The 26,615-nt window shown below is 39.8% G+C and overlaps 1 protein-coding gene across 2 annotated transcripts in view; it reads right to left on the bottom strand.

The window, feature by feature from the left end:
• Nucleotides 1–26,615, bottom strand: part of DGKI (diacylglycerol kinase iota) — a 467,928-nt gene that overhangs the window by 231,191 nt on the left and 210,122 nt on the right. For both annotated transcript variants that reach the window (XM_007983056.3, XM_073009376.1), the window contains exons 7-8: nt 13,085–13,156; nt 9,489–9,605 (exon numbers count right to left, since the gene is read on the bottom strand). In XM_007983056.3, coding sequence (XP_007981247.3) covers nt 9,489–9,605; nt 13,085–13,156 — 189 coding nt within the window. The remainder of the gene's footprint in view (nt 1–9,488; nt 9,606–13,084; nt 13,157–26,615) is intronic.

Here is a 26,615-nt window from a genome sequence, read left to right on the forward strand (position 1 = left end):
AAGTGTTGACAGCAAGAAACGCAGAATTCTTAAATCAAAGTTTAGTATATATGCATGCATTGTTTGAGTAAAGTTGTCCAACAGCCTCAAGAAATGCAAATGTCTATTCTTTTACTTTTTAATGTATTCTTTTTTCTTTGAGCATTCAAAACAATCTTTAGTATAAAGTACATATATTAAGGCATCCAAATTAGTAAGCTCCTATTTAGCTTTTATTTTACTTTGACTTGGATTTGGGGGAAAAAAAGTAAGTTGATGTATGACCTGTGTTCACCAGGGTTGAGGGAAATTTTCAAGAACTACCATCTGTCCCAAGGTTTTCTTTCCTCATCAGATTAAAAGATCTCAGGGTCTCAGAATCACATCAGAAAAAGAGAGATCCAGGAGCTCATGGGTGCTCTAGATCCCAGGTCATTCCTCATCACTCACTGTTGACTATACTTCCCCCTGAAAATAGATCTTCAAGTTTCTAAATTCCCAGTTAAATGGGTCTTTTATCATGTCCCTCACTGAGGAACATTTTGCATTATGAAAGTATTTGCTACATTTTGATAGATTTCTGTTTGTTTAAAAGGGAAGAAAGGTGATTTGGAATCATTAATCATTTAATCAGCCAAATGATCTAAGAAGAATGCTAGAAACCATGAGGCTGGCAGGAGCAGTATGTATTCGACGTCAATTAACAATGCTCGAAATGCTTCTCAACCATCTCTACACATTGGTATCACCCAGAGAGCTTTGAAAAATGCTCATGCCTGGACCCCATCAACTATTCTTTCATCTGTTTTGGGTAAAGCCCAGGCAAGGATACTTGTTAAAAGTTCACCAGGCAATTCTATCATGGAGTGATGGCAGTAGAAAGAGGAAAGTGTGGAGACACATAGATTGTGTTAAGCAGAAGACGAACAGAGACAGGAATATACGTCCGGTATGGACTCTGAATCTCCCTGTTATGAGATCAGTGACCTTGGCCGAGTCAGTCAAATTTCTGAAATAACAGTTTCTTAATTTTAAAATGATGGTGACACTACCCACCTCATGGGACAGTTATGAAGTTATAACCAGCAAAGGCATGTGAAGCAGTTAGCTGGATATTCATCCCACCATAAGCACTTCAGTAAATGTTAGCTCATTCTAAACAATGCCTCATTCTCAGCTGTGTGTTCTCAGCACTGAGCACAAATTCCTGGCATATAGTGTACACTCGAATCATTGTTGAAATAATGAATAAATATTACTATGATTCACAGCACTTACTGAGCCTCTCCTGATTTGGGAAAGGATCCTTGGGAAGTGATGCTTGCCTCCTAACTTATTTGTAGTTTTAATTCATTTACTGCCAAGAGCAATGCCAGACACCAAGTGCTTGCAGGAACATGCTATGGACCTGGGTCCTTGACAGGACTCAGCAATTAAACTCCAAGAGACAGATCTAACACATCAGGCTAAGATTGTTTCTTAAACTTGTCTGATCATAGAACTCACAGTATTTTCAGGTGATTTTGATGATCAAGTATGTATGGGGAGCGCAGAGTTAGAAAAACACATTAAAGTAAGGCTTGATGTCTGAAAACAGAGCAGGCAAAGAACTCAATTCTTATAGGGAACAGACACACAAAATGGGTTTTTTTTTTTTTGGTTTTTTGTTTTTTGTTTTTTGTTTTTTTAAACACAGAGATAGCAAATACAAGTGCTTCTAGCCTCACCAAACCAAATGCATTTGAGGCCTTCTTCACTTCACAGAACAAGAACAGGGCAGAGACCAAGCACAGTGGTTGACTTACAGTACCTGGGCGCATCTATGTGAGCTCTGAGTAAGCTTATAGCCCTAAGGATAGTCAAACACAAAAGATAAATAGTAGGAATTTCACAGCACACCTCAAAATCCCATGGTTCCCTTCTATTTTTGTATAAATACATATCTCTATTTTGTATAAATATGTATCTATCTCTATCTCTAGGAACAGATGGGTGTGAAGACAGATTTTGTATACGTTTTGACCATGATGAAATAAATCACCTACTCTCGATAATCTATAGGATTGCTTATCCTGCCTGGGTCAGTATTGTTGAGAGAGTTAAACAAAAGAGCACACTTTTCGAGAATGTCAAAATTACGTCAATAAGTTACTGTGTAGAATTGTTAGTGATATATGCAAGAAACCTTTAACACTTGTCCTATGTTCCAAAACAAAGCATCTCTATTATATCAAGGGTAGCTAACTTGGTGATACAAGGCATGCGCTTTGCAAGATCAACACTAAAAACACAGTGAAATGCTGTACCCTCATTTGGATTTTTGCATTCTTCTGATTCCAACAGTAGCCACCCCCTAGACATTCTGTGCCTGCTCTTTTGTTAAAGACCTAAAGAAAAAGGCTTTTTGTTTTCCTGTACTTCATACCAGGATAATTTTACCTTGCACAGAAATAATCCTATCAACAAAATCCTGATCTTACTTATGACTCCTTGCTGGGCTATTAAGAAATACTTATGGGTAAATCACTCAACTGTGACTGAAACTTAACTACCTCTTACTAGTCTTCCAGGATTTTTCCAGGTTATAAGATCACAAATGACTGGTTATAATAACAGATCTCAAGAGAAGAGATCTGTTCTCTCTTCTGTGTCATCCCAAATAAAGTCTTCCCCCCATCATATCCTGAACAAAACTCTGGTAGACAGTAGGAGAGAGAGTAATGGACTTAGTCTATGAAAGCACATTCTTACTTTGCTGTGCTCCCACTGCAGGGAACAAAGGCTGCTCTGAGGATGGGCAGGCAGAAGGATAAAGAAAACTCATTCCAAAAGTTACAGACAGAGTGGGAACAGCTCCAGCCAGGCCTATTTGACTAAATCACAAGTACTAATGAAGCTTTAGAATTCACCAAAGGAAATGGTTTGGGCAATTTTGAGGCTAATTTACAGGATATTATTGGTCCTTGCACAAAATTAGCTATTACATTTCATGGTTTCCCAGTATTTTAAGAAGATTATCTAACCAGAAGAGATAAACAACAAAAGGGAGACTATTATGAAGAAAGCTCATACAGGGCTAGGAAGAAATGAATGCAGCATTGTTGATAAGTAGAACATTAGAAACAATATAAATATCCACCAGTAGGCAGAGGGATCAATAAACTGGGATATATCCATAGCATAGGATATATACAGCAATTTAAAAAATGAGTTAAGTCTACATATAGTAATATAGACTTTTCCCAAGAATCTTTTTTTTACTAAGAAAGGCAAGTTTGAAAACATTGTGTGAAGAATGATTTATTAAAAACACACATCCTTACACTCAAAGTGGTTCTGTATTTCTTCTGTGGGTGCATTTCCATGCACGCAAATGCATAGTAAAAACTCTGCATATATCATAGGAAGAGACAGGGGAAATGCTTATCATTGTAAATGCTGGTGAAAGGAGACTCTCTTATCTGAAATGTTTAATTTTTACAGGGAGCATATTTATGTATTGCTTACGTTACTACAAACTAAACAATAAAAGATTGAACCCTATCATTCTTTCAAAGAAACCAGCTTGTTCCCACTCAGTATTATGAAGTCACAACAGGCTATATTAAGGAAAGAGCATGGAGGATCCATTTTATATTCTTTTTAGAAGATAGAAGTCCAGTGAGATTCATGAGAAAGTTACAAGAAAGGGACAGTCTGGAAAATTTAGGGGATCAAGTGCACAATGTTTTTCCAATAGTATCATCTCATGACACATAAGTTCTGTGAACACTTTCTCAACTGTGGTCTTCTACAACTTGACCCTACAGAAAATTCACATAAGTCTCAATCCATCAGCTTCCAGTATATGCACAGGTATTTGAACATCTTTAATCTGCCTGTCCAATCAAAATATTGCCTAGTGATATTTTCAGTCCGAAAGAGAAACATTGACATTTGTAACTTTAAATATAACTTGGACTTCAAATATATCAACAGATTCAGGTTTGATTCTTAAATTCTGGGTTTTCATTTGAATTATTTAAAATAATCTATCTTCCATTATCTTTTTATTTCTACAAAATAACTTCTTCATCTCTCTAAATAATGAGGTGATGAAACCCAGCAAATCACCCAAGCAACCCTCACTCCTTTAGCATCAAGGTTTCACACAGCTGCCAATTCCACAGTTGCTCGTGGAATAAAAATGAAATATGCAGTTTAATTCCAACTCTTTATAAACCATGTCTCCTGGCCATAATACACTCAAATAGATTTCCTTTACTCCTCCTCTCTAGAGTCATTTGTTTAGACACAAATATCCCAAATAAAGCTAACTTTATTTAAAGATCCATCTTAACTGTTCTCAGGAAGTTCTATCAACTCCTACTGTCCTTCTCAGCCCTTGTTTCACTGACACTGCCTACATCCTTTAAGGCTAACCACAAATGGCATATTTTCCATTTAGCCTACCCTGATCCCCATGACCGAAAATGGTCCATACTGCTTCATATTCACACTGTGTTTATACATCTTAGGTAGCACTGACCGCTCTCCACCTTGGATAGCTAGACCACCTTGGATGCTGACCATAGCTGATTCAAGCAACCTGTCTGGCCCCTTCCTCTCACCATCCTATGTGTGTTTCTCCCAAAGATGCATACTGACCAAAAAGTAAATCTTCCGAGACAGTAGGAGGCACTCTTTTAATAAGGATTTACACATGGCTGAATTCCTCTTTCAAAATCCACAAACACTCTGCCCAGTGACTTAGATAGTTCTAGCTATGTTCCCCACTATTGAGTATACTCTTTGTGGAAATGGATCACGTCCGATTCATCTTTGGACCTTCTACTGCATACAACAGCATCTCTGAATGTAGTTAAATAAACATTTACTGAATTCAATTAAGAACATCTCTATTATTTATTTTGAAGCAGTATGACAGAACATAGAAACATATACATACATATGTAAATACTCAAATCTGGAAAAACATTTTACTCTGCTGTTCTCCACCTACCTTCCAAATTTTCCATTTGTTAGTCACTTCCCAATGTCTTAAATGAATTCTCTAATATATCTACCTCCAAGTCATGGCTAAAAGCTTGCCACCCATTGACTGGGTGTGGTGGCTCACGCCTGTAATCCCAGCACTTTGGGAGGCCGAGGTGGTTGGATCACCTGAGGTCAGAAGTTCAAGACCAGCCTGGTCAACATGATGAAACCCCGTCTCTACTAAATATACAAAAATTAGCCAGGCATGGTGGTAGGCACCTGTAATCCCAGCTACTCAGGAGGCTGAGGCAGGAGAATTGCTTGAACCCGGGAGGCAGAGGTTGCAGTGAGCCGAGATCGTGCCACTGCGCTCCAGCCTGGCAACAAGAGTGAAACTTCATTCCAAAAAAAAAAAAAAACTTGCCACCCATGATCTACATACCATAAACTAGAGTTTTTACTGTCATCTATGAACAGGTCACAGACACAATGACTTTTCTCCTTGTTTTCTTCCTCATGGTTTTTTATGTCTATAGAATTTACCATTGGTGTCAGAAGAGTTTCAACAGAAGAGTTTAATTATTCAGTATTACATAAATTAGTTAAGTGGCTACAGCAAGGTTATTATGGGTCCAGGTAGTATTGGCTCAAAAGTCGGAAAGCTCTTAACCACTGCTGCATTGTCCCCACAAGCTCACTATACACCAGCTTTTAAATACACTATGGTTCATTGGTTAACTTACTTGATGGAAAGGCTACTAAAATTGTAAAACATCTGATTCAGCAAGCTGGCTACAGAAAGACAGTGAGGCAGTGTGGCATACCAATAAGAGCTTGTTTTCGGAATCAAAATTCCTGGGTCCCAGTCCCATCTCAAACTATTTAATAACTGTATGACCCTGGGTAATTTACTTGACTTCTCTGTGCCTCACAGTCCTCAGATACAGAATGAGAATAACAGGATACCTTCTCTAGGGTACTCTGATGATAAAATAAGACACTGAATGTAAAATACTGGAAATTTTCCCAACACATATAAATCTTAGCTCTTCTTACTATTATTATTATTACATTGTCCTGAATCATAGATGGCAATAAAAAGGTACATGTTGAATAATGAATTTGGACTTTGCATCCAGACTATGAGCTGTAAATCCCATATCCCATTAAAAGTAACCAAGACTCTAGAGAAAGGCTGATTCCAGGTATGGACAGGAAAAGCATTAAATGATCCTGGGACATGGTATTGTTCCTAAAACCAAGGAAGCTCTCAAAACCTCATGGCTCATAACGAATGGAGACAGATTCCACGTGGAAGAGGTGCCAACTGGTTGGAGGTGAAACAACATGAACATAAGAAGAAGAATGATGACATCGTATTGAAAAACACATAATACATAAAAACATCATTAAGTAATTTCACAATGATACTCTCCAAAAAAACAACCACTACTACATCCTATAAGGGTTGCTAAGGCGTCAACTCATTATTCTGAAAACTTACAAATAAAGGCAAATACTCAAACATTTGTCATGTACTTGTTAGGATGAAGGAAAGGTCTCTTTTCTAAAAATCATAGCTAAAAAGAGTGAAAATTGGAAAACGACTCCTTGGCAACCCCTAATGCAATAATAGACTTTGGCAAAAATCTTTGATAGATAACAATGGATGGCAAGCTGATGGTGAACTTTATGATAGACGGATTAGGATGACAGTTCCTGAACCCACTGCTTGATCTTAGCGTCACTGAGAGTGAAATGGCTGATATCCTCTTCCTGTGATGGCAATATGATAGAAATACACAGCACTGCCAGTGTATCCCTTTTACCAAAAAAAAAACACCTAAATATAATTGAGTCTTTGTGTCTAAATATTAGTTTACAAGAAATATGGGCAATAAGAGAAATAATTTGGAAACGTGGTAAGAATCAGACAAAATCAAAATATGGGAAATCCTATGGGTAAAGTAACCCAATTTCATCAACGAGTAAGTGGCCTGAGAAATCAGAAGGGGTATTGTTCTAAATTAAGGGAGACTTAAGAACTATGTCAACAAAAGGCAGTTGTGAACTTTGGATCTTGACTTGAAAAGCAGTAAAAAAAGATATATTTTAGACAGTAGGAAAAAACTTTAAGGGATTATTAACATGACTGAGACAATGGCATTTGGGGTTTTTCTTAGTGCTATCTTTTACAGAAGCATAATGAAGTGTTCACAGACTAAGCGGTATGCTGTATAAGATTTGTTTTAAAATACTCTAGTTAAAGAAAAAGGAGGGGACTTCCACTTCCAGGAAGCTGGGGTAGATGAGGTGAGGCCAGAAGGAAATGGATGATATGGCTCTTGACAAGGGACCACCAGGGATCCTTGTGGGGACAGAATGTTCTGTATCTTGACTGAATCAAGGTCAATATCCTGGTTGTGATTTTGTACTATAATCCTGCAAGATGTTACCATGAAGGGAAATTTTGGAAGGGTACAAGTGATTCCTCTGTATTGCCTCTCACAGCTGCATGTGAATCCCAAAAGCAAAAGGTAATTGATAAAATGAAAACATGACGTGGCAGGAGACAGATGAAAAAGAATGGCAGAAAAGTTTATGGCTAGAGGATTCATTATAATCTTTCTCTCTCTTCATTTGCTTGAAAATTTCCATAAAAAAAGGGTTTCCTAAGGTTTAGAAAAGTAAACTTTGCAATTTCCCTACAAACTGGTATTATCTCCTGATTTTCCTAACTGGTGTGTCTGCGGACTTCCAAATTCCCACACCACTAGGCTATTCTACACACTCTTGCTACTTGTTTCTTTCTAAAATACTATATATGTGTGTGTGTATGTGTATATATATATATATATACACACACACCTTACTCTATCACTCCTCGCTTAAAAGGAACTCTGCTACTTCAGGATAAAGTTCACGGTTATTTAAAAAAAAAAAAAAAAAAAAAATCCCTCCACAGTCAGGCCTGAGCAATTGTGTGTTCATCTCCCACACGCCCTCTGCATAAACCCTGCACTTTGGTCAAACTAGACTCACAGTTCCACAGATATAATTTTGGACACAGTACTTGTGCCTGTGTGCCATTCTCCTGCCTGCTACTCACTCTCTACTCCACAGACCTAAATCTCACCCATTTTTACAAAGCAGAACAAAATCCATCTTCTTCATGAAGTTTCCCCTTCAAAACAAGATTCTCAACAGTAAGGATCATGTATTTTATCACAATGCCTATTAAACTAGCCTTCCTGATACAATCGAGGTTTTCAATGGAAGGATGTGGATTTCACTGAATGAATGTTTAATGTAAAGACTTGGAGAGATTACCAAATTTTAGAAAAAAATTTAAAAGAAGAAATGTTAAAGAGATTTAAAAATAAAAACTGGAATTTAGTACACTTGAATTTCAAATAGCAATACTATATTTAATTTGTTTTATCACCTTGGGCAACTCATTTAACATATCTTGGCATTTGGTTCTAAAATATAAAATGAAGCACTAGGCTCCTCATTTTTTAATATGTAGATACTATACTTGCCTCTGGAAATAAATATCCCAAGGACTTCCACAGACTATAATTTTATTCCTAAACATTACTCATCAACAGAGTCTAAACTTTATATAAAATATACAAAGCAAAACAGTATCCCAGATCCACCAGTTTTTAAATAAACCTGAGTCAACAAGAATGAATTACGTGATGAGTCTGGAGACCACGGGAAGTAGGGCTACCGTATCATTTAAAGGTATTGCATTTGATGAGACTTCCTAAAGTACCTGCACCCTAAGGGAGGTACAGTCTTTCTTCCCATAGCATTAAAAATCTGCCATTCCATAACTTGAAGCTAACTGTCAAAGATGTATAGTACAAAGGCAGAAACATTTTATTTCAAAGATTATGACCTTGTCAAGAAACCACTAAGTTTTCCCTGAATACTGAGGTGGAGACTCACAAGGACAGGAAGTGCACTGGGGAGAACACAGAATGAGATTAGATATTAAGAGAATAAATTCTACTTTGCCTTAAGAAAAAAAAAAATGTCATGCTCTAAGCAGGCCTGTGTATTCAGGAAGGTCATGACTCATAGTCTGCCTTCCAGGTTGGAAGTGGCAGGAATATTAACCAAACCATGAAGCCTGCACAGTTTGCCCTCACATTGACCCTCTGGGGATGCCCAGGCTGGAAGAGAACAGAGTTGTATAAGCATCAGCTGTACCCACCACTAGTACTCAGTGAAACTTGGAAGAGCACCTATCAAAGAGAACATCATTAGCACATGAATGAGGAGGCAACATTCCTGCTCTAGAACTTTGAATTCATTAGGATGCGGAGGTTGATTCCATGAGAGAGCCCAACACGGGGAAAGAGATGGGCTAATGGGATGAACTGTGGAAGCTAAGCACAGGGCCTTAGGGATGAGTGAACAAAGGTCATAGGAACCCAAAGACTAGTCTGGGGAGAAAAGCACGAAGCAGCAGTTCATTTTTCTCTGCACTGGCCCAGCAGCACCAGAGTCCTGGCAGTTACCTGAGGTTTCTTCACCTTAATGATCCAAGTGGGTGGGACAATAACAGCAGCATGAGCCCCCAGGGAGCAGGGTTCTTCAATGTGATGCAGCATGAAGCAGGTCACCTTATTGTGAAACTAAAGAGAAAAATAGGCCAGTAAACAATTCTAGTCAAAGAGTAATGCTGCAGCAAGAAGGGATAAATATGTACACGCACACACACACACACTCATTACATGCACAAAAATACATATGCATGCACACATGCACACACAGACACACACTGAGGACATGCTTTCCTCATCACGGCCCAGCCAGCCCCAGGAGCTTAGAAACCAGATTTCAAATTTATTCCGGTTTACAAACTTATAACATTGATGACAAGAAATCAGTCTAGCAGGATGAAGCCTGCTAAAACTTTCTAATTGTTGCATGGAATATTTACATAAAAGTTTTAGAGTCTTGGAGGGTTCTACTAATCCTGATTTTGCACAAAATTTTCACACACACTTCCCTTGACCTGCACTGGCCATGGACTTGGTTGATTTAAAATAACGTTGAGAAGGAAATGAACAGACAGAAAGGCAATGCCTACCACCTGCCTTTCCTTTCCCTATCATAGATATAAACCCTCCCAGGTTGTCTTTCCAGTTTAGAGAGGGCAGGAAAGAAGCATGATGTCTGTTCTACAAAGATGAAAATCCCAGAAGTAACAAAGTACAAAGAGATCGTTTCTGTTGGGTTTGTCTGGGACTGCTAAAAAATATACAATGACCCTATTACTCTTGGTAAGTCTAAAGTGATTTTTGCTTTTGAAAGGAAGTAAATGTAGGCTAATGATCGAAACAATACCACAGTATAAGGGTCTTAATTCTATACCCCAACAGTGACACTCAGACTGGTGACCTTAGGCCAGTCAAGTTTTCAACCATCTTTTGTGTGACTATAATGTGATAGTGGTGTGTAGTAACATTTATTTTTCTGAAAAAGAAAACTAAAATCAACATTATGCAATAATTATAGGCCTTAAATTTTAATCATAGTGATTTTAAAAATTTAACCTCAGTTTCTTCTTAGATTACACTTCACCTAACTACATAATTTAGCATTTTAACTGCAACAATGTTAAAAGTAAAAAGTATCACTGATAATAATTATGCTGAAAGCACAAATACAAATTAGGACCGTCTCCAAAAAAATCTGGCAAATATGGTCACTCTAATTACATTACATAACATTAGAGAGGTTTTTGTTTTCATGTCTTCATGTCTTCAAGATCTGCTATGATCCTGTGGCTAATTATTAATCAAGCAGTTGTGTATAAAATACTGATAAAATAATTAATAATTCTGTCTGCCACCAGTTATTTATGATCTGCAAACAAATATACCAGAGAAATATTATTAACATTTGAATACCTTCTTTAAAAATTGCTTTTTCTTCTTGGCAATTCAAATAAACCCTCAAATGTATGACCACTGCATTTCTAAAATGTTAGGGATCACAGAGACTGCCTATGTCAAGTCCCTCAATGAATACTTGAGTAATCTCCAATCTAGAGACTCAGAGGTACATCCAAGATTGCATAGTTTTTAAATGATGGAAACAAAACCGCATCCCTGGAAATCCAGGTCCCAAACCCCATATTCTTTCTCCTGTACCATAAAGGGTCACATATTTATTTGCTTGTCTGACATCAAATATCCTAGAAGGCGTTCACCTGGACTGTGAAAACATATCACCACTGTAATTTGTGTTCAAATCTTTTGTGTCTATCGTCCCTACGAAAATCGCCCTCTACAATGTGGGAAACTGGGAAATTCAAAGAGATGTGGAACTGACCAAAGCTCTACCACAATAGTCAGGTGAAAGTTGTCCTTTGTAGTGATTCGGTTTGACTACAGATTAATAGAAAGAGTACACGTTCATTGTAAAGTGAGATTGAGTTTCCAAATTAACTGAATCTGGATAGACCTGGTAGCTGCACAGGGCAGGAGCAGATGCAGCCGATCTGAGCACACTGCCGCCCAGAAGGCGGCCCCACCAGTGGGGTCTCACCAGATCAGAAGAACCAGGAGCAAAGATAGCAGCACTGGGAACCCCTGGACCACAAATGGAGATATTGCCTTGCTGGTAAAGAGTTTCATTCAAGATCTGGGATGGCCTTATAGTTGTGCACACATTCTTGAACAGATGTGCAATGATTATTTATGCAACAACTAACTGAAAGTGAAAGAAAATGCCAGGAATAAAAAATGTCGCAGGATTGTGATGCAGTGACACTGAGCTTTCCAGACCACTGAGTCTCTATCTAGTGACGGCAGGTTCTTCTGACATGTAGGGGCTAGAGATATTATTAGTTTGAACTATATGGAACTGCCAAAATTTAAATGGTTTTGACCCACGATATGTCAATTTCATATGTTTCAACTAAATACGTCTGTTCCAGCCCCATGACCTGTGTTTAGCATGATGTGTGTAGTGGCATGAGTTTTCTGCAAACTTTTAACCTCACCAAGACAACACAGCCTTTCCTTTGCAGGTCCCCCGTGCAATGAAGGGGTTATATATTCCAACTTATTCAAAAGAATAGGGACATTGAGAAATTACAGCAGGCATCAGCAAACTTTTTCTATAAAGGCACAGGGAGTAAATATTTTAGGCTTATGGGGCCATCCACCTATGATGCAATTACTCAGCTTTGCCATTGTAGCACAAAAGTATCTATAGACAATACATAAATGAAAAATCAGCCACAGACAATATATAAATAACTGGGCATGGCTGCATTCCAATGAAATTTTATTTACAAAAATAGATGGCAGCCAGACTTGGCCTATGAGCTGTAGTCTGCCAACACCTGGGTTAGACTATATGTTATCTGGTAAAAGAAAGAACAGGTACACAGGTACACAGTTACAAACAAATAAGAAAATGTAGCATCTGGTACAGACAGAGGAATTAGGCTCTAAATAAAGTGGGGGAAAAGGTAGATTGAAGAAAAGTAAACAGGGACGTTACCATCAGATCCTAATGAATATATATGTTAAAATGTAAGAAAGAGCTACATTTCAGTGAGCATACAGACAACATCCAAACCTAAAAAAGCATACAAGAACCACTCTTCTTATCCTCACACTTAGCCCCAAAATAAAAAGTCATGCACTTTAAACATTAAAACCAGAAGAGCCAGGACTCGTGTCCACCCGTGTTGAAGGGACCTCGTATGTCATACGTTGCTTTGCTTCTAATGTTGCACCTTCCTATCATAGGAGGAGTTCTCAACAATATAGAGGCACTGGGGGGAAAATGTGGAGTACGAAGTCCTCAATTCTAGTCCCAGTGTTAGAATTAGGGGAGGATTTTCTAGTCTTTGACCCCAAGCTTCAATGTATATAAAATACAGAAGTTAATTTATCTCTCTAGTGTATCCCAGTTCATCTATGCTATTGTTCTACAGTGTCAATCTGTCTTTCTTCCTCCAAGGATCCTATATGAGAAAAGCAACACATTAAATTAGGAATGCCTTCTACTTCCAGGGAGGAACTCAAATAATGTCATAAGTGTATTCCGACAAAACATGAGCCCACATTGCTTTATTTCATCCCAAACTTACCGCCTGCTTGCACCAGGAACAGCTGATAGCCACAATCTCTTTACTGTGGAAGGAGAACTTTTGCTGGAAGCCCTGGGATATTAGGACAAGAGACAGAGAATTTAAAACCAACTCAGTTACAGCACACATTTGCCCTCCTGAAGTACAATGACGTGAATAAGGCCAGAACCGTCACCCACCACTGGAGGGACGTAGAACTGCAAATGCCACATTGAGCACCACACTCTCCACTTTCTGCCTGCGATGATTTTCTATTCCGGAAGCATTTCGAGTGAGAGAGAGAAAGGAGGTGCTGGTATTTCCTAGCCCACTCCTATTCAAAGTCAGCCACACAAAACGAGCTTTTTGAAAAAATAAATGGAGTTCTGATATATTTTTATGACAACCAAAGGAAAAGCCACTATTGGTTCATATGGTCCTGTATAACAAAAATCATTCATGTTAGAGGCTCTACACACCTTTAGCATTTGAGAACCCAGGAAAAAAAAAAATGAAATTTCAGAGACAATAACTGGAACTCAGGGTCTTGGAGAAGTCCAAGGGTGTAGTAGTAAATTCAGACACTTTCATAAGCCCCTTGAGATGTCTCTACTCAAAACAAGCAGCTTTTAATTTTTATTCTTTACCAGGAAGCAATGATGAAATCAATGAAATGGTAAACCCAATCCTCTTAAAGGAACAAACTGAATTACTTTTCCATCAAGAAGAGGTGATTTTCAGCTGCTGCTGTCCCTAAATAATGGCCGGAGAGAAATAAGTAGTATTACACAAAGAATTTTTTTAGCCTTCCCAAAGTTCATCCATTTCCCTCTGCCTGTGAAATCTAAACCCAAACAAAAAATTCAAAGTCACAATAAAAAATGTTAAAACAGAGCTTTTGTAAGGTGATCCAAAGAAAACAGAAAGATGTGATAGGCAGGAAAGCTATTCAAGGCACTGGCTAAATAAGTCTGACTTAATGTGTACAGATAATTTTAAGTTGAAAATCCATTACAACATTATTAAATGATGTCCCAATGGCATTTTTCAGCGCCCATAATCCCTGCCCATCTGCAGTACTTTATATACTACCAAGCATTTCCTCCTTTTGAACCTCTCTCCTCTCTTGATTTCCTAATACACCGTCCCAATTCTCCTCTACCTCTCCAGTCTTCTGTATGTGGACAGACGACCAGGACTGGTTTAACTACTTTTGCTCCAACCTCAAGTACCACTTCCAGAGATGTGACCTTAAGATCAGACTCTCCTGGGTTTTGAAAATTGTATCCATCAATACCTCCTTCTCAAAAACCTAAGTGGTATTATCACTCCCTGTGCAGAAAAGAGTTAACATAGCAAATCAGACTTCTTAGAAAGGCTGCTTGCAGCTGGGTGTGGTGGCTCATGCCTGTAATTCCAGCATTTTGGGAGGCTGAGGCAGGTGGATCACCTGAGGTCAGGAGTTCAAGACCAACCTGGCCAACATGGGGAAACCTCGTCACTACTAAAAATAGAAAAGTTAGCTGGGCTTGGTGGCAGGTGCCTGTAATCCTAGCTACTTAGAAGGCTGAGTCAGGAGAATTGCTTGAACCCAAGAGTTGGAAGTGGCAGTGAGCCGAAATTGTGCTACTGCCCTCCCGCCTGGGTGACAGAGCAAGACTCCATCTCAAAAATAATAATAATAAAATAAAAAGTTTTTTAAAAGTAAAGAAAAGCTGCTTGCAAGGTTGGCCCTTGGTTGGCATCTAGGAACTTGGATTTCAGGAAGGTTTCTCCAATTGTCAGCACAGTTAAGAGTGTCTCACTGGGCCTAAACTGTTTGCACAGGCGGGGCATGGTGGCTCACACCTGTAATTCCAGCACTTTGGGATGCTGAAGTAGGTAGATCGCTTGAGCCCAGGAGTTTGTGACAGGCCTAGGCAACACAGTAAGACCTTGTCTCTAGATTAAAATTTTTTTAAAAAAAGAAAAGAAACTTTTTGTGCAAACAATTGTAGTTTATGCTGAATATCTTCTGTCCTTCTGGAAGTCCGGAATTTTATTATGTGCAATGCAGAGGGTGCTTATGTAAAAAGGCCTCAATAAAAACCCTGGACACTGAGTCCAATATTCCTTCCACATGTGTTTCACAGTACATTGCTGGAGGAATTAGGCACATCCCCTGGGAGAGAACTCTTGGAAGCTTGTGCCTGGCCTCCTCCAGACTTTGTGCCATGAGCCCTTCCCTTTGTTGATTTTATTTTGTATTCTTGTGTTGTAATAAACTATAGATGTTAGCACTACAGACTGAGTCCTGTGAGTCCTCCTAGTGAATCACTGAACCTGGGGTGGTCTTGAGGACCCCTGATATGCTCCTCTCCTCCCAGATAACGACTCTTGCTATTTCTTCTTCTGTCAATGACAGTATCTTTTCCCAAGAAAAAAAAAAAAAAGTGCTTCTGACACACACACACACACACACACACACACACACACGAACTTAAGTGCTGCAGTTTGATGTCCGTGTGTTTACTACTACAGGGCCAGCAACAGCCCCTACAGTCCCCAACACCTGAGAGTTGCAACTGCCTAAAGAGAACAACTTACAAGAGGATACAGAGTGTAGAGGGCCAAAGCGTTGGGTGCGCAGGTCTTTTCAAAGATGATGCTAAACTGCTCAATACGAAATAAGATAGCACCAAAACTGCAGAAATGACTTCACATTGCAGCCATTTGAAAAGCCCCTCATCATCCCCCAAGCCATTTTTCAGGAAGCAAAAAAAGGCTACAGCGACACTTTGTGGCTACTGTGTGAAGAAAGAAGACAGCCGCAGAAGCTGGGGTGAGACCCGAGGGCCTCTGTCCAGCCTGGTATCAAGCTCTGCTGATGGTCACCTCCCATCCAGATTTTTGCTCCATTTTCTAACTTGTCCCTCCACTGAGAGTCTGTTTCTCCCTTTATTCCTCACTCTATCCTGGACACTGCCACCAGGTAAAATGATGCTTTCTAAGTTTCTGCCTCCCATTCAAAATATTTGAATGACACTTCTTTCCTTACAGATTAGCAGAATAAGCTCTTCATGCAGGTATTCAGGGCCACCCATAATCTTCCCATCAATTTTCTGACATCTATCTTCCACTCCTTTGTATTATAAATTCCTGTCCAGAGTGAGACAGATCTACTCATATCCACAATATGTTTTATTCTTTTATAGTTCTATTTATTTATATATGGCTGTTTCTTCATTCCCAACATACCATAAGTTTCCCTAGAAACTTACCCCCATTTCATATACAGTATCTAAATTTGGCTTCCACTAAAAAATCTACAAGAGTCTCCCAAAATCACCTCAACTCACCGTGATCTCTTCTCGTACAGGCTTGCCTTGCCTCGTACCTACCCTTGCCATTATAAATAGCTTCCCTATGTGGCTGGTTACTTTGTGTACACATGTATTATCTCTCCAATGGAACTGTAAGTTCTTTGAAGGCAGTCAGTCCTTGTATAGTTCTTAGCAACTTGGCATAGTTCTTTGAACATCATAGGCATGCCATGATATTTTCTGATTAATTGAACCAAAAAGTTTGCTGCTATTCCATCATGATCTAATTACCAACTTCATGCTATCCAGACATTATAAGCCTTGCCCAAGCCACCTGAAAATATATTTCCTCACAGTATCCTTCCAGTCAAAAAAACTAACCCCTACAGACACTGCAAAGACGGTAGGATTCTAATGTTCATTTTTAAGTCCACAATATTAAAATGCTGCATGGATAAAAATCAATACACTAGAATTTGTGGCACAACAGCAGTAGTAGCCACAACTAGAGGTCTGCTAAATGTTACGGTTTAAAATTTATCATTATTTTATCATTATAAGTCTTAAATGCAATCACCAGGCCACCATTGTCTCCACTTAGATATCAGATGGCTGTGCATCAAACAAAAGCTGAGGAGAGATGGCAAAGCTCAGAATCATTCTTGGATCTTCTCGTTGGCTGAGTGATCCTAGGCAAATCACTTAACTCTTCTAACTTCCTCTTTCATGTGAAAATGAGAATGATAATAGAAACCTCTCCTATAACACTAAGTGGTTATAAGCATCAAATAAGGCCATGCATTTAAAAGTCTTTATAACACTTTACTTATTTATGTATTTAATGTGTGTTTATATAAAATTAAGGAGTGCTTTTATTGCTAAGATCTATGAACAGGAACCTCTTCCACCATCTCGCTGAGAAAGCTTTCTGGTGTCTAATATGTGACTAAGTGATGCTCAACTCAACGATACAGGGTGAGTGTATCTAGCCCCACCTCACCACTAAATATTAGCCGTCTGGTTTCTGGGAGAGAACAGATACAATCCACTGTGGTACTGACAGCTAGACCGACACCAGAAACAAACAATAAGGCCAATCACAATTGGGGCACTGGGCACTACACTTATGCAGTATTGTGGCAGGACCCTTGGCAATGAGCCCAGTGGTAATCAACTCTGTGCTTTGTTTTAGATTCTTGTCTGGCAGACTCACAGCAACCATAGCTTCAGGCTTATCATCTAACACAGAGATATAAATAGAAGCACATCAGAGCCTTCACGAACCAAGTTCCCATTAAACCACCTGCTATGGGAAGACTTTGGCCAGGCTCTCAGCATGCCAAAATGAACCAGATTCCAAATTGCTCATTTTTAAATGTTGGCCCAAATCTGCTATTATGGTACTGACAGATGCCCTGACTGAATTTCAACTGACTCTATGATTTTTAAGAGCTGTTTAGTTCAGCACTGTCAAAGAGGAAAATAGGGATGGGAGGTCAGATGCTTTGGATCCAACTGACTTCAGAATTGAAAATACCAAGAACATTGAGGAATTAGGTCTCTTTTTGTTCTTTGGAATTTTTCAGTCAAACTTAACCTTTGGAATAAAGTTTAAACCAGATTTATTGAGTACTAAACTTTGTTGCCTTCTGACTACTTCTGCCATCTAAGGCAGGTACCAAATGGCACTCAGTTTTACAGCCTTGGCTGAAACCAGAAAAAAAGGCCTTGACTTAAAATAAGCTGAATTTATTTCATTATTTCTGTATTTAACTTTGTTTGGGGTGAGAGAATATTCTGACCATAGGCTGATTCCCTATTTGATTTGATTTGATCCAACACAAGAGTTGATATTCCTCCTCCCTCCAAAACTTTAAACAACAAAATAAATCTCTCCATATCCACTAGCATGTCCAAGGCTCATAAAGTATCACAAGGGACAAACCCAGGGAATTATAAAATAAGACGGACTCAATTTGCTTTCATTAATATTTATCTTAAAACACAGAACTCCAAACATTTCTGCACAAATACTTCCTATGATTTTTTTAAAAAGTACTTTTACATATTTTATATTTCATCTATAAAATGTTTATCTTAAGTTTAACTAATGGCAAAGTTAAATTTCTAGCAAAATAAAATGAAAATTTTAAAATGAAACTGTTGGACCACATATAAAGGTATCCTATGGGATAGCAATAACATAGTGATTTGGTACACACTAGTGTCAAGAAAACGTTTCCATTTTCACTTTGCTAGAAGACCTCAGACTGGTTGTGGTGTTTCAATGTAACCACTTCCAACCCTCCAAAATTGACAAACAACTGTGATGTTTGGGCGTTCCACCAGTGGAAGCAGATAAGCAACTGAGACCTTCACATGACCCAGGTACAGACCCACACCAACCTAACTGAAAACTTTTTTTGCTGATTAAAAAATGGCATTTGTTTTAACCAACTATCTACTGACTTATGGACTACATCTGTCTTGTCCAGATTGTTATCCAGAGTGTAGCCTTCAGTTTTTAACTAGCAAAACCCACCATAAGCCAACTCCCTAATACATACACAAATTATTGGCTTTTTCCTTGAACAAATTATTCAGCCCAGTTTTCCACTGATACGTGTGCCCGTGCCTGGTAATGTGACTAATGTGAATCCTTGAGAATTAGGCTGGTTTGATAATATGCCTTTTCCATAGTTTTCTCACACTGTAAAAAATTGTAGCATAATATTCTAGATTTTGCAAAACTAGGGTTTATTTACTCATAGAAAACCTAAGTTGGCTGGGCATGGTGGCTCAAGCCTGTAATCTCAGCACTTTGGGAGGCCGAGACGGGCGGATCACGAGGTCAGGAGATTGAGACCATCCTGGCTAACATGATGAAACCCCGTCTCTACTAAAAAATACAAAAAACTAGCCAGGCGAGGTGGCGGGCACCTGTAGTCCCAGCTACTCAGGAGGCTGAGGCAGGAGAATGGCATAAACCCAGGAGGTGGAGTTTGCAGTGAGCTGAGATCTCGCCACTGCACTCTAGACTGGGTGACAGAGCAAGACTCTGTCTCAGAAAAAAGAAAACCTAAGTTATCTAAATTTCCCATACAAATTTTACTAGTCTTAAAATTGTTATAACTATTTAAGATCTTCAAAATGTAAACATATATATTCATCTATATTGGATTATAATTAACGATGTCTTTATAATTTCTGACAGTGCTGCAAATTAGGTGAACCTAGGTAGTTACTTTATTAGAATCATCTCTGAAAAATCTAAATGCTTATCTCTTGGATTTAATTACAGTATCTCTTACAGCATTAATAAAAGACTGAAAGTTTTCAGTGCCCTTACTGTCTATAATATCTTCCTGTTCCAGGGGAATCAAGGATTTATGCTCATAGATTAACATTTTATTACCCCCCTGTATTCTAAATTCCTCCATTCTAATATTGTTGGTAATCACAATATATTATTAATCAAAGCCAATCAACCCCACCATCCTGAGAAAGGTTTTGCTTTTTCCATTCATTTATCTGAAGGCTCCTGCTACAAGCTATAGATCATTCAGTCTTCCGGGGAAAAACATCAAAAATTTAAGGCACAAGATTCTCAGTACAACTTAACAACTCTTACCACAAATGTGTCATGCTGTATGAAACAACTAAGGCATAACTTCCACGACATCTTCATTTCGGAAGCAGATGCCTTCGTGGAAGTAGACAACTTAACCCAAGACCGTGGGATTGAGACAGACACCTAGAACAATCGCAACTGATTTACACTGTAATTTACATTAACTATCTTTAGCTATGATATTTATATTTCATATTGCTATGACTATCCTGATTCTAGAACAAAAATATTTTATTCAGATAGTTAGTGCTATATTCAATAAGGCCAAAATTATATATGAGCCTTTACCTGTTGGGTTTACATCTTTGTCCTACAACACCAGGAAGGTTCCTTTTATGAAAGTATTATCTTAGTGAGGCAACTAGCTATCATTATGATAATGCTGATCCATGAAAGTTAATTTCCACCTCTGATTAGCTCGTAACCTTACCAATAAAAATTATCATTTTAATGCTAATAATATTCACCAAGCAGGGGTTTTTTTTTTTTTTTTTGGAAAAAAAAAAGACTAGTTAAAATAATTTAAATATTTTTGAAAGATAGGATTGATGTTAACAGAGTTACCAATGACAAATCAGTTAAGCCACCAAACGTATAATCTTGCCGATGGTGTGACATTACAGGAAATAATTGTCTTTACTGTTTACGCTTAGCTTGTTGATTGCGAAAAATGCTCTTCTGCCAGTAGAATTATCTACACTTCCTTTTTGTGTAAACATAGACTCTTTCACTGCACCAGCTCCCAGACAACTGAGAAGGAGACTTTAAAATTTCCCAGAATTACTCAGATTGTGCCCCTCCTTGCTTCATGAATTTATGTCAAGGTGACATTAGCATGTAATATATGCCTTAGACGGAGAAAAGAGTCTGCTCTCTAGAAATAGTTTTGACTTCACTTTGGGGTTTTACTACATCTACTCTTCCCAGTAGTATCTCAAATGATCTAATAATCTTTGCAGAGCAATGTGCCTGATCAGGGAAGGTGAAGAGGCTGCTAAGAGTGAAAAAAAAACTACATCTCAAAAGAACTAACTGCAGGACCTAATCAATATGTACTAGCAGGAATGGGAAAGTATGGGGGAACTGGATCCTGAGGGTGAAGAATGAAAAAGGGCAGAACTTAGAATCAGATAATTTTGCATTGTGGGAGCACTCACCTATAACAGAGGATTTAACACATTATCAAGAACCCTAGAAGATGATGATAACACTAGTGTGGCTTTTGAAAACTTGAACAAAAAAAATTGACCCATGTTAAGTGAAGTAGAAATGTCTGAAATGCAGTGACAGAGGAAGAAGCAAACCAAATCTCAGAACGAGGCAGGCTAAAGCGCTATATTAGGTACAGCTGAAAAGCCCATCAGTTGACTACGATCTGCCAGAGGCCCAAAGGACACTCCGTTTACCAAAGCAATAAGAAATGTGCTGGTGAGAAGAGCACCAATATTGTTGGAAAGTTCAGAGGTGGCTCTCCCTCGTAGGTTAGCCCCAATGCTAGGAAACACCTTACAGATTGGGCACTCTGACAGTAATTGGAACTATAGAATTCTAAAATAATATGGACTCTATGGCAGCACTAAACCACCAAAACAAAGTGAAGGCACTTATTGCAAGATTGAAGTTGCAGCCAAGGGGACTTGACCTAGAGAGCTATGGAAATGGTTAACATAGCATGACATCCCTACAAGAAAGATGGATTATCAGAAGAAAGAGATAGTCCTCAATTAATAGAATCAGAAGACATCAAGAATGGGTGATCAAGAGAGATGAGGGATGACGTTGCAATAAAAAGTCACAATCTTTTGCTCTGTTTCTCGACCTAAGCCAGTTTTCAAATACAGAATCCATTGATTGAAGGAGAGGGTAAGTCCCCAGGAGAAGAATCTTACAACAACACATCAAGAGTCTATGGTAACACTTTTCTGGTCTTTAATTAAAAGGACCTACATCCATTAACTTGGGTAGTTGTACGCTGAGGAGAGAGAGAAATGTCCAAATATTCTAAAGACTAATGGACAAGTGTACAAGTTGACACGTATACCCTGGGTATGAAGCAGCCCAGGTATCTAATGGTCCCCTATGAAAATACCGATACAGGCTGGGCATGGTGGCTCATATCTGTAATCCCAGCATTTTGAGAGGCTGAGGCAGGCAGATCACAAGGTCAGGAGATCAAGACCATCCTGGTCAACATGGTGAAACCTCGTCTCTACTAAACATACAAAAAAATTAGCCGGTTGTGGTGGTGCATGCCTGTAGTCCCAGCTACTCAGGAGGTGGAGGCAGGAGAATTGCTTGAAACCAGGGAGCAGAGGCTGTAGTGAGCCGAGATCATGTCACTGCACTTCAGCCTGGGCGACAGAACAAGACTCTATCTCAAATAAACAAACAGACAAACAAACATGAGGCCCAGTTAAACAAACAAGCAAAAAGCAGGAGTCCAGCCAGGCGCAGTGACTAACGCCTGTAATCCCAGCACTTTGGGAGGCCGAGGTGGGCAGATCACCTGAGGCTGGGAGTTTAAGACCAGACTGACCAACATGGAGAAACCCTGTCTCTACTAAAAATACAAAATTAGCTGGGTTCGGTGGCGCTGGCCCATAATCCCAGCTGCTCGGGCAGCTGAGGCAGGAGAATCACTTGAACCTGGAAGGCGGAGGTTGCCGTGAGCCGAGATCACACCATTGCACTCCAGCCTGGGCAACAACAGCGAAACTCCGTCTCAGGGAAAAAAAAAAAAAAAAAAAGGCAGGAGTCCTAGACCAGGGCTGGTTTTCAGAGAGTCTACTGGTCCCATAAATCCATAAGTATTAATTTCCCTTGTCCTCAATTGTGTAAGTGGAGTGAACAGATGTAGAAACTGGCACAACCCTAAGACTGATTTATTAGTCTGTTATGTAAGAGGAAGCCCAAGTGAAACCTTCAAACCCCCATCCTTCTAGCCATAACTAAATCAAAATCAATGTCACATTCTTAAGAAGGAATAGGTATTACATTTCTATTAATTTTGAAAGCTCTGACAATAGTACTGTGTTTATGTGTCCAAAATTATCTAAGGGCCACCCTTAAAGACTAAAGGAGGCAGGAGGCAGAGGTGGTGTACTCCAACATATCCCCATTTAACTCACCAGCTGAGATCCTATAAAACCAGACAGACTGGAGAATGGTGCCTGAATATCACAAATTCAGCCCAGTGTATTCTATTTGCAGCCACTGTGCCAAATTTGGAATATTTCAGCCTTAAGTACATGACATGTGGCCACTGATTGGGCAAATGAATTTTTTCCATCCCTCTCTGAAAGGAGAATTGAAAACTATTTGCATTTGCTTTCGGGGTTAACAGTACATTTTTACAGGCATGTACCAAGGCTTTCAACTCTTCCAAATGTTATCCAGATATAATGCAAAGGAACCTGAACTGTGTGAACATTCTGCAGAAGATCATCTGGTCCACCATATCCGTGGCATCACATGAAAGCAGATGAGCAAGAAGTGAGAGGTACATCGGAGGTCCTGGTGAGAAGGAAGGTGGGAGATAAGCCCAATGAGGAGTCAGGGGTCCCACATGTCAATGAAACCTCTAGGGGTCAGTGGTCCAAGGTATGCTAGAATATCCCCTCCAATCTAAAGAAAAAATTATTGCATTTCCTAATTTAAACCATTAAGAATGAAGCACAGCACTTTATTTGGCTTTTCTGGGTTCTGGAGGCAGCATATTCCACATTTAGGAATGTGATCCATTTACTGGATGGCATTAAATGCTGCCAGCTTAGAATGGGGTCCAGAGCATGAAACGGTGCTGCAGCAGGTCCAGCCTGCAATGAAAGAATCCCTGTCACTCCATGTGATTAGAAGTTTAGGGAAGGAGAAAAGATGCCCTGTGGTGTTTATAACAAGCACCAATAGGAAAATCAACATAGACTCCAGGATTCTGAAACAAGGTTGTGCTATCTGCAAGAGGGAACTATATACCTTTCAAAAATATTTTCTGGCAGGTTCTTGTGCTCTGGTGGAGAAATACCTGTCCATGAATCATCAGCTGTCATGAGCTGAATTCTGTCAGATCACTATGTCATAAGGTTGAATGAGCCCAGCTTAAGCCATTGTTACAGTAAGTGAGACCATCTGAGATCTGGAACAAGCAGTACCAGGGATGCATGAGTAGGTGGCTCAGATCACCCACATTATCCACTATTATTACAGTACCAGGTTTCTCATTCAACTCAGCTATAGAAAAATGGGAGTACTGAATGACCAGCTCAAAGAGGAGGAAAATACTGAGATTCATTCACGCATGAATCAACTTGCTATATACATCCAGGCCAAAAGCAAACTACTGCTGCACTGAAGTCTACTCAGGAGTGGGCCCTAGAGACAGGAATAATAAGAAATCCTCCTCATGTGCATAACTTCAGGTGAAGCAACTAGTCATCCCATTTATGCGAAAAGATAGATGGCTTGACATAAGAATATATAATGATTTACAGGCAATGATAAATGGCATGGCTGGTTGGCCAGGGCCCTGGAGGGAAACAGGAGGTCTGGGGAAGAGGTATATGGAAGAACACATGAAAGTAAGTACAAACAGTGAAAAATCCTGATATTGCACATCGGTTCCTGCCAGAGAGCATTCCCCTTGTAAGAACTAAAATCTTAGACATAACGCAGGTACCATACTGTGTCATGAGCCATCCCATTGATGGATGGTGCAATGGGCTTGTAAGTGCAGTACCCATGGTGGAGTGATGGATGCTATATGTGGGCCCAATAGCATGCACAGCCAGTCACCAAAACTGAGCCAGCTCCCGCCACTGCTGAATTTCTAACCTGCCAGCAAAAGACACCAAACCTGAGCATCCAATATGGCACCATCCCTCAGAGAGAACAACCAGCTACTGTGAGGCAAACTAATCACACCGAACCCCCTCCACTTTAGAAGGGGCACCAGCTCATCTTGACTGGAATCAATGCATATTCAGGATATGGGCTTACCTCTCCCTTCTTTAGGGCCTCAGTCAGTGCCACTATGCAAGGGCTTACGAAATGTCTGACCCACCAGCATAGGATCCTGTGCAACACTGTGCCAGACCAAGGAAATTATTTTATGGCATAGAGGTGCAGAAGCAGACATGTGACCATGAGATCCACTGGACCTTTCATGGCCTACACCATCCAGAAGACACAGGCCTGACAGAGAGATGGAATAATCTTTTGAAAATATGACACTGGCTTCAGCTTTGAGAAAATATCCTGTGAGCACCATCCACCAGACTCAATATGTTTACTCACTAAGTCTATGATCATTTCATGGTGCTGTTTCTCCATGCCAAAATACGTAAGTACAGAAACCAGTGAGTGAAAGTAGCAGTGGTTATGCCTACTGTGGCCCACTTGGGGAGTTTGTGCTTCTGGTCCCCACAGCTCTGGGCTTCGAGGGTCTAAATCCCAGATGGAGAATTTCTTCATCGTGGGACATAACAGGGAGCTCTTAAACTTTAAGCTACCACTGCACCCAGTTACTTTGGAATTTTTGTGTTAAGAGACTAGCAGGCACAGAAAGGAGCCAGCATCCTGACAGGAGTAATTGATCCTGATCGTTAGGCATAGATCTAGCTGTTATCTGACAATGGAAGCTGGAAGAATACATACGGTAACTAGGCAATCCACTGGGGCAGCCTTTGTAAGGCTCTGAACAATTTTTGTTTGTTTTTGTTTTTTTCTTGAGATGGAGTCTCGCTCTGTCGCTCAGGCTGGAGTGCAGTGGCCAGATCTCAGCTCACTGCAAGCTCCGCCTCCCGGGTTTACGCCATTCTCCTGCCTCAGCCTCCTGAGTAGCTGGGACTACAGGTGCCCGCCACCTCGCCCAGCTAGTTTTTTGTATTTTTTAGTAGAGACAGGGTTTCACCGTGTTAGCCAGGATGGTCTCAATCTCCTGACCTCATGATCCACCCGTCTCAGCCTCCCAAAGTGCTGGGATTACAGGCTTGAGCCACCACGCCCGGCCTGCTCTGAACAATTTTAATAGTAAATAGACAACTGCAGCAGCCAAGACCAGGGAATCCGACTGCTGAGAGATAAGGGTCTTGGTCCCCCTACCAGGTAGGTCACCTAGACCAGAAGCACTAGTTGAGAGTGAGGTGAATCCAGGATAAGTGGTTGAGGAGAGAGATGATGAACATCAGCAGCAGATGTAAGACAGCTGCAACCATGGAGGCTATAGTTTATCCCATATCCTTCCTCTTCTATGTTTCCCAGGAAATTCGACCAATCAGAACCCTGGAAGAGCTGCTCTAAAAATGTGTGATACAAAACAAGGGATTCTGAGTAGCACCAGGAATGGACAGTATTGAATACTGTGGCTTTCCACTCAGATAACTCTGCTTCAGGCCTGAGCCACTCACCTTATTCCCTCAGTTGAGAGGAGTCTTGGAAGCTGAAGGTCTTCAAATGAGTCACCCTCCCATCTTCAGGAACTACCCTGAGCCTAAAAGTCACTTGAGTTGATACAGCTTAGATATCTGTCCCCTTTAGAATCTCCTGCTGAAATCTGATCCCTAGTGTTGGAAGTGGGAACCGTTAGGAGGTGTTTGGGTGATGGAGGCAGATCGCCTATGAGTGG

Source organism: Chlorocebus sabaeus, chromosome 21, assembly GCF_047675955.1.
Source record: "Chlorocebus sabaeus isolate Y175 chromosome 21, mChlSab1.0.hap1, whole genome shotgun sequence".
NCBI lineage: Eukaryota > Metazoa > Chordata > Mammalia > Primates > Cercopithecidae > Chlorocebus > Chlorocebus sabaeus.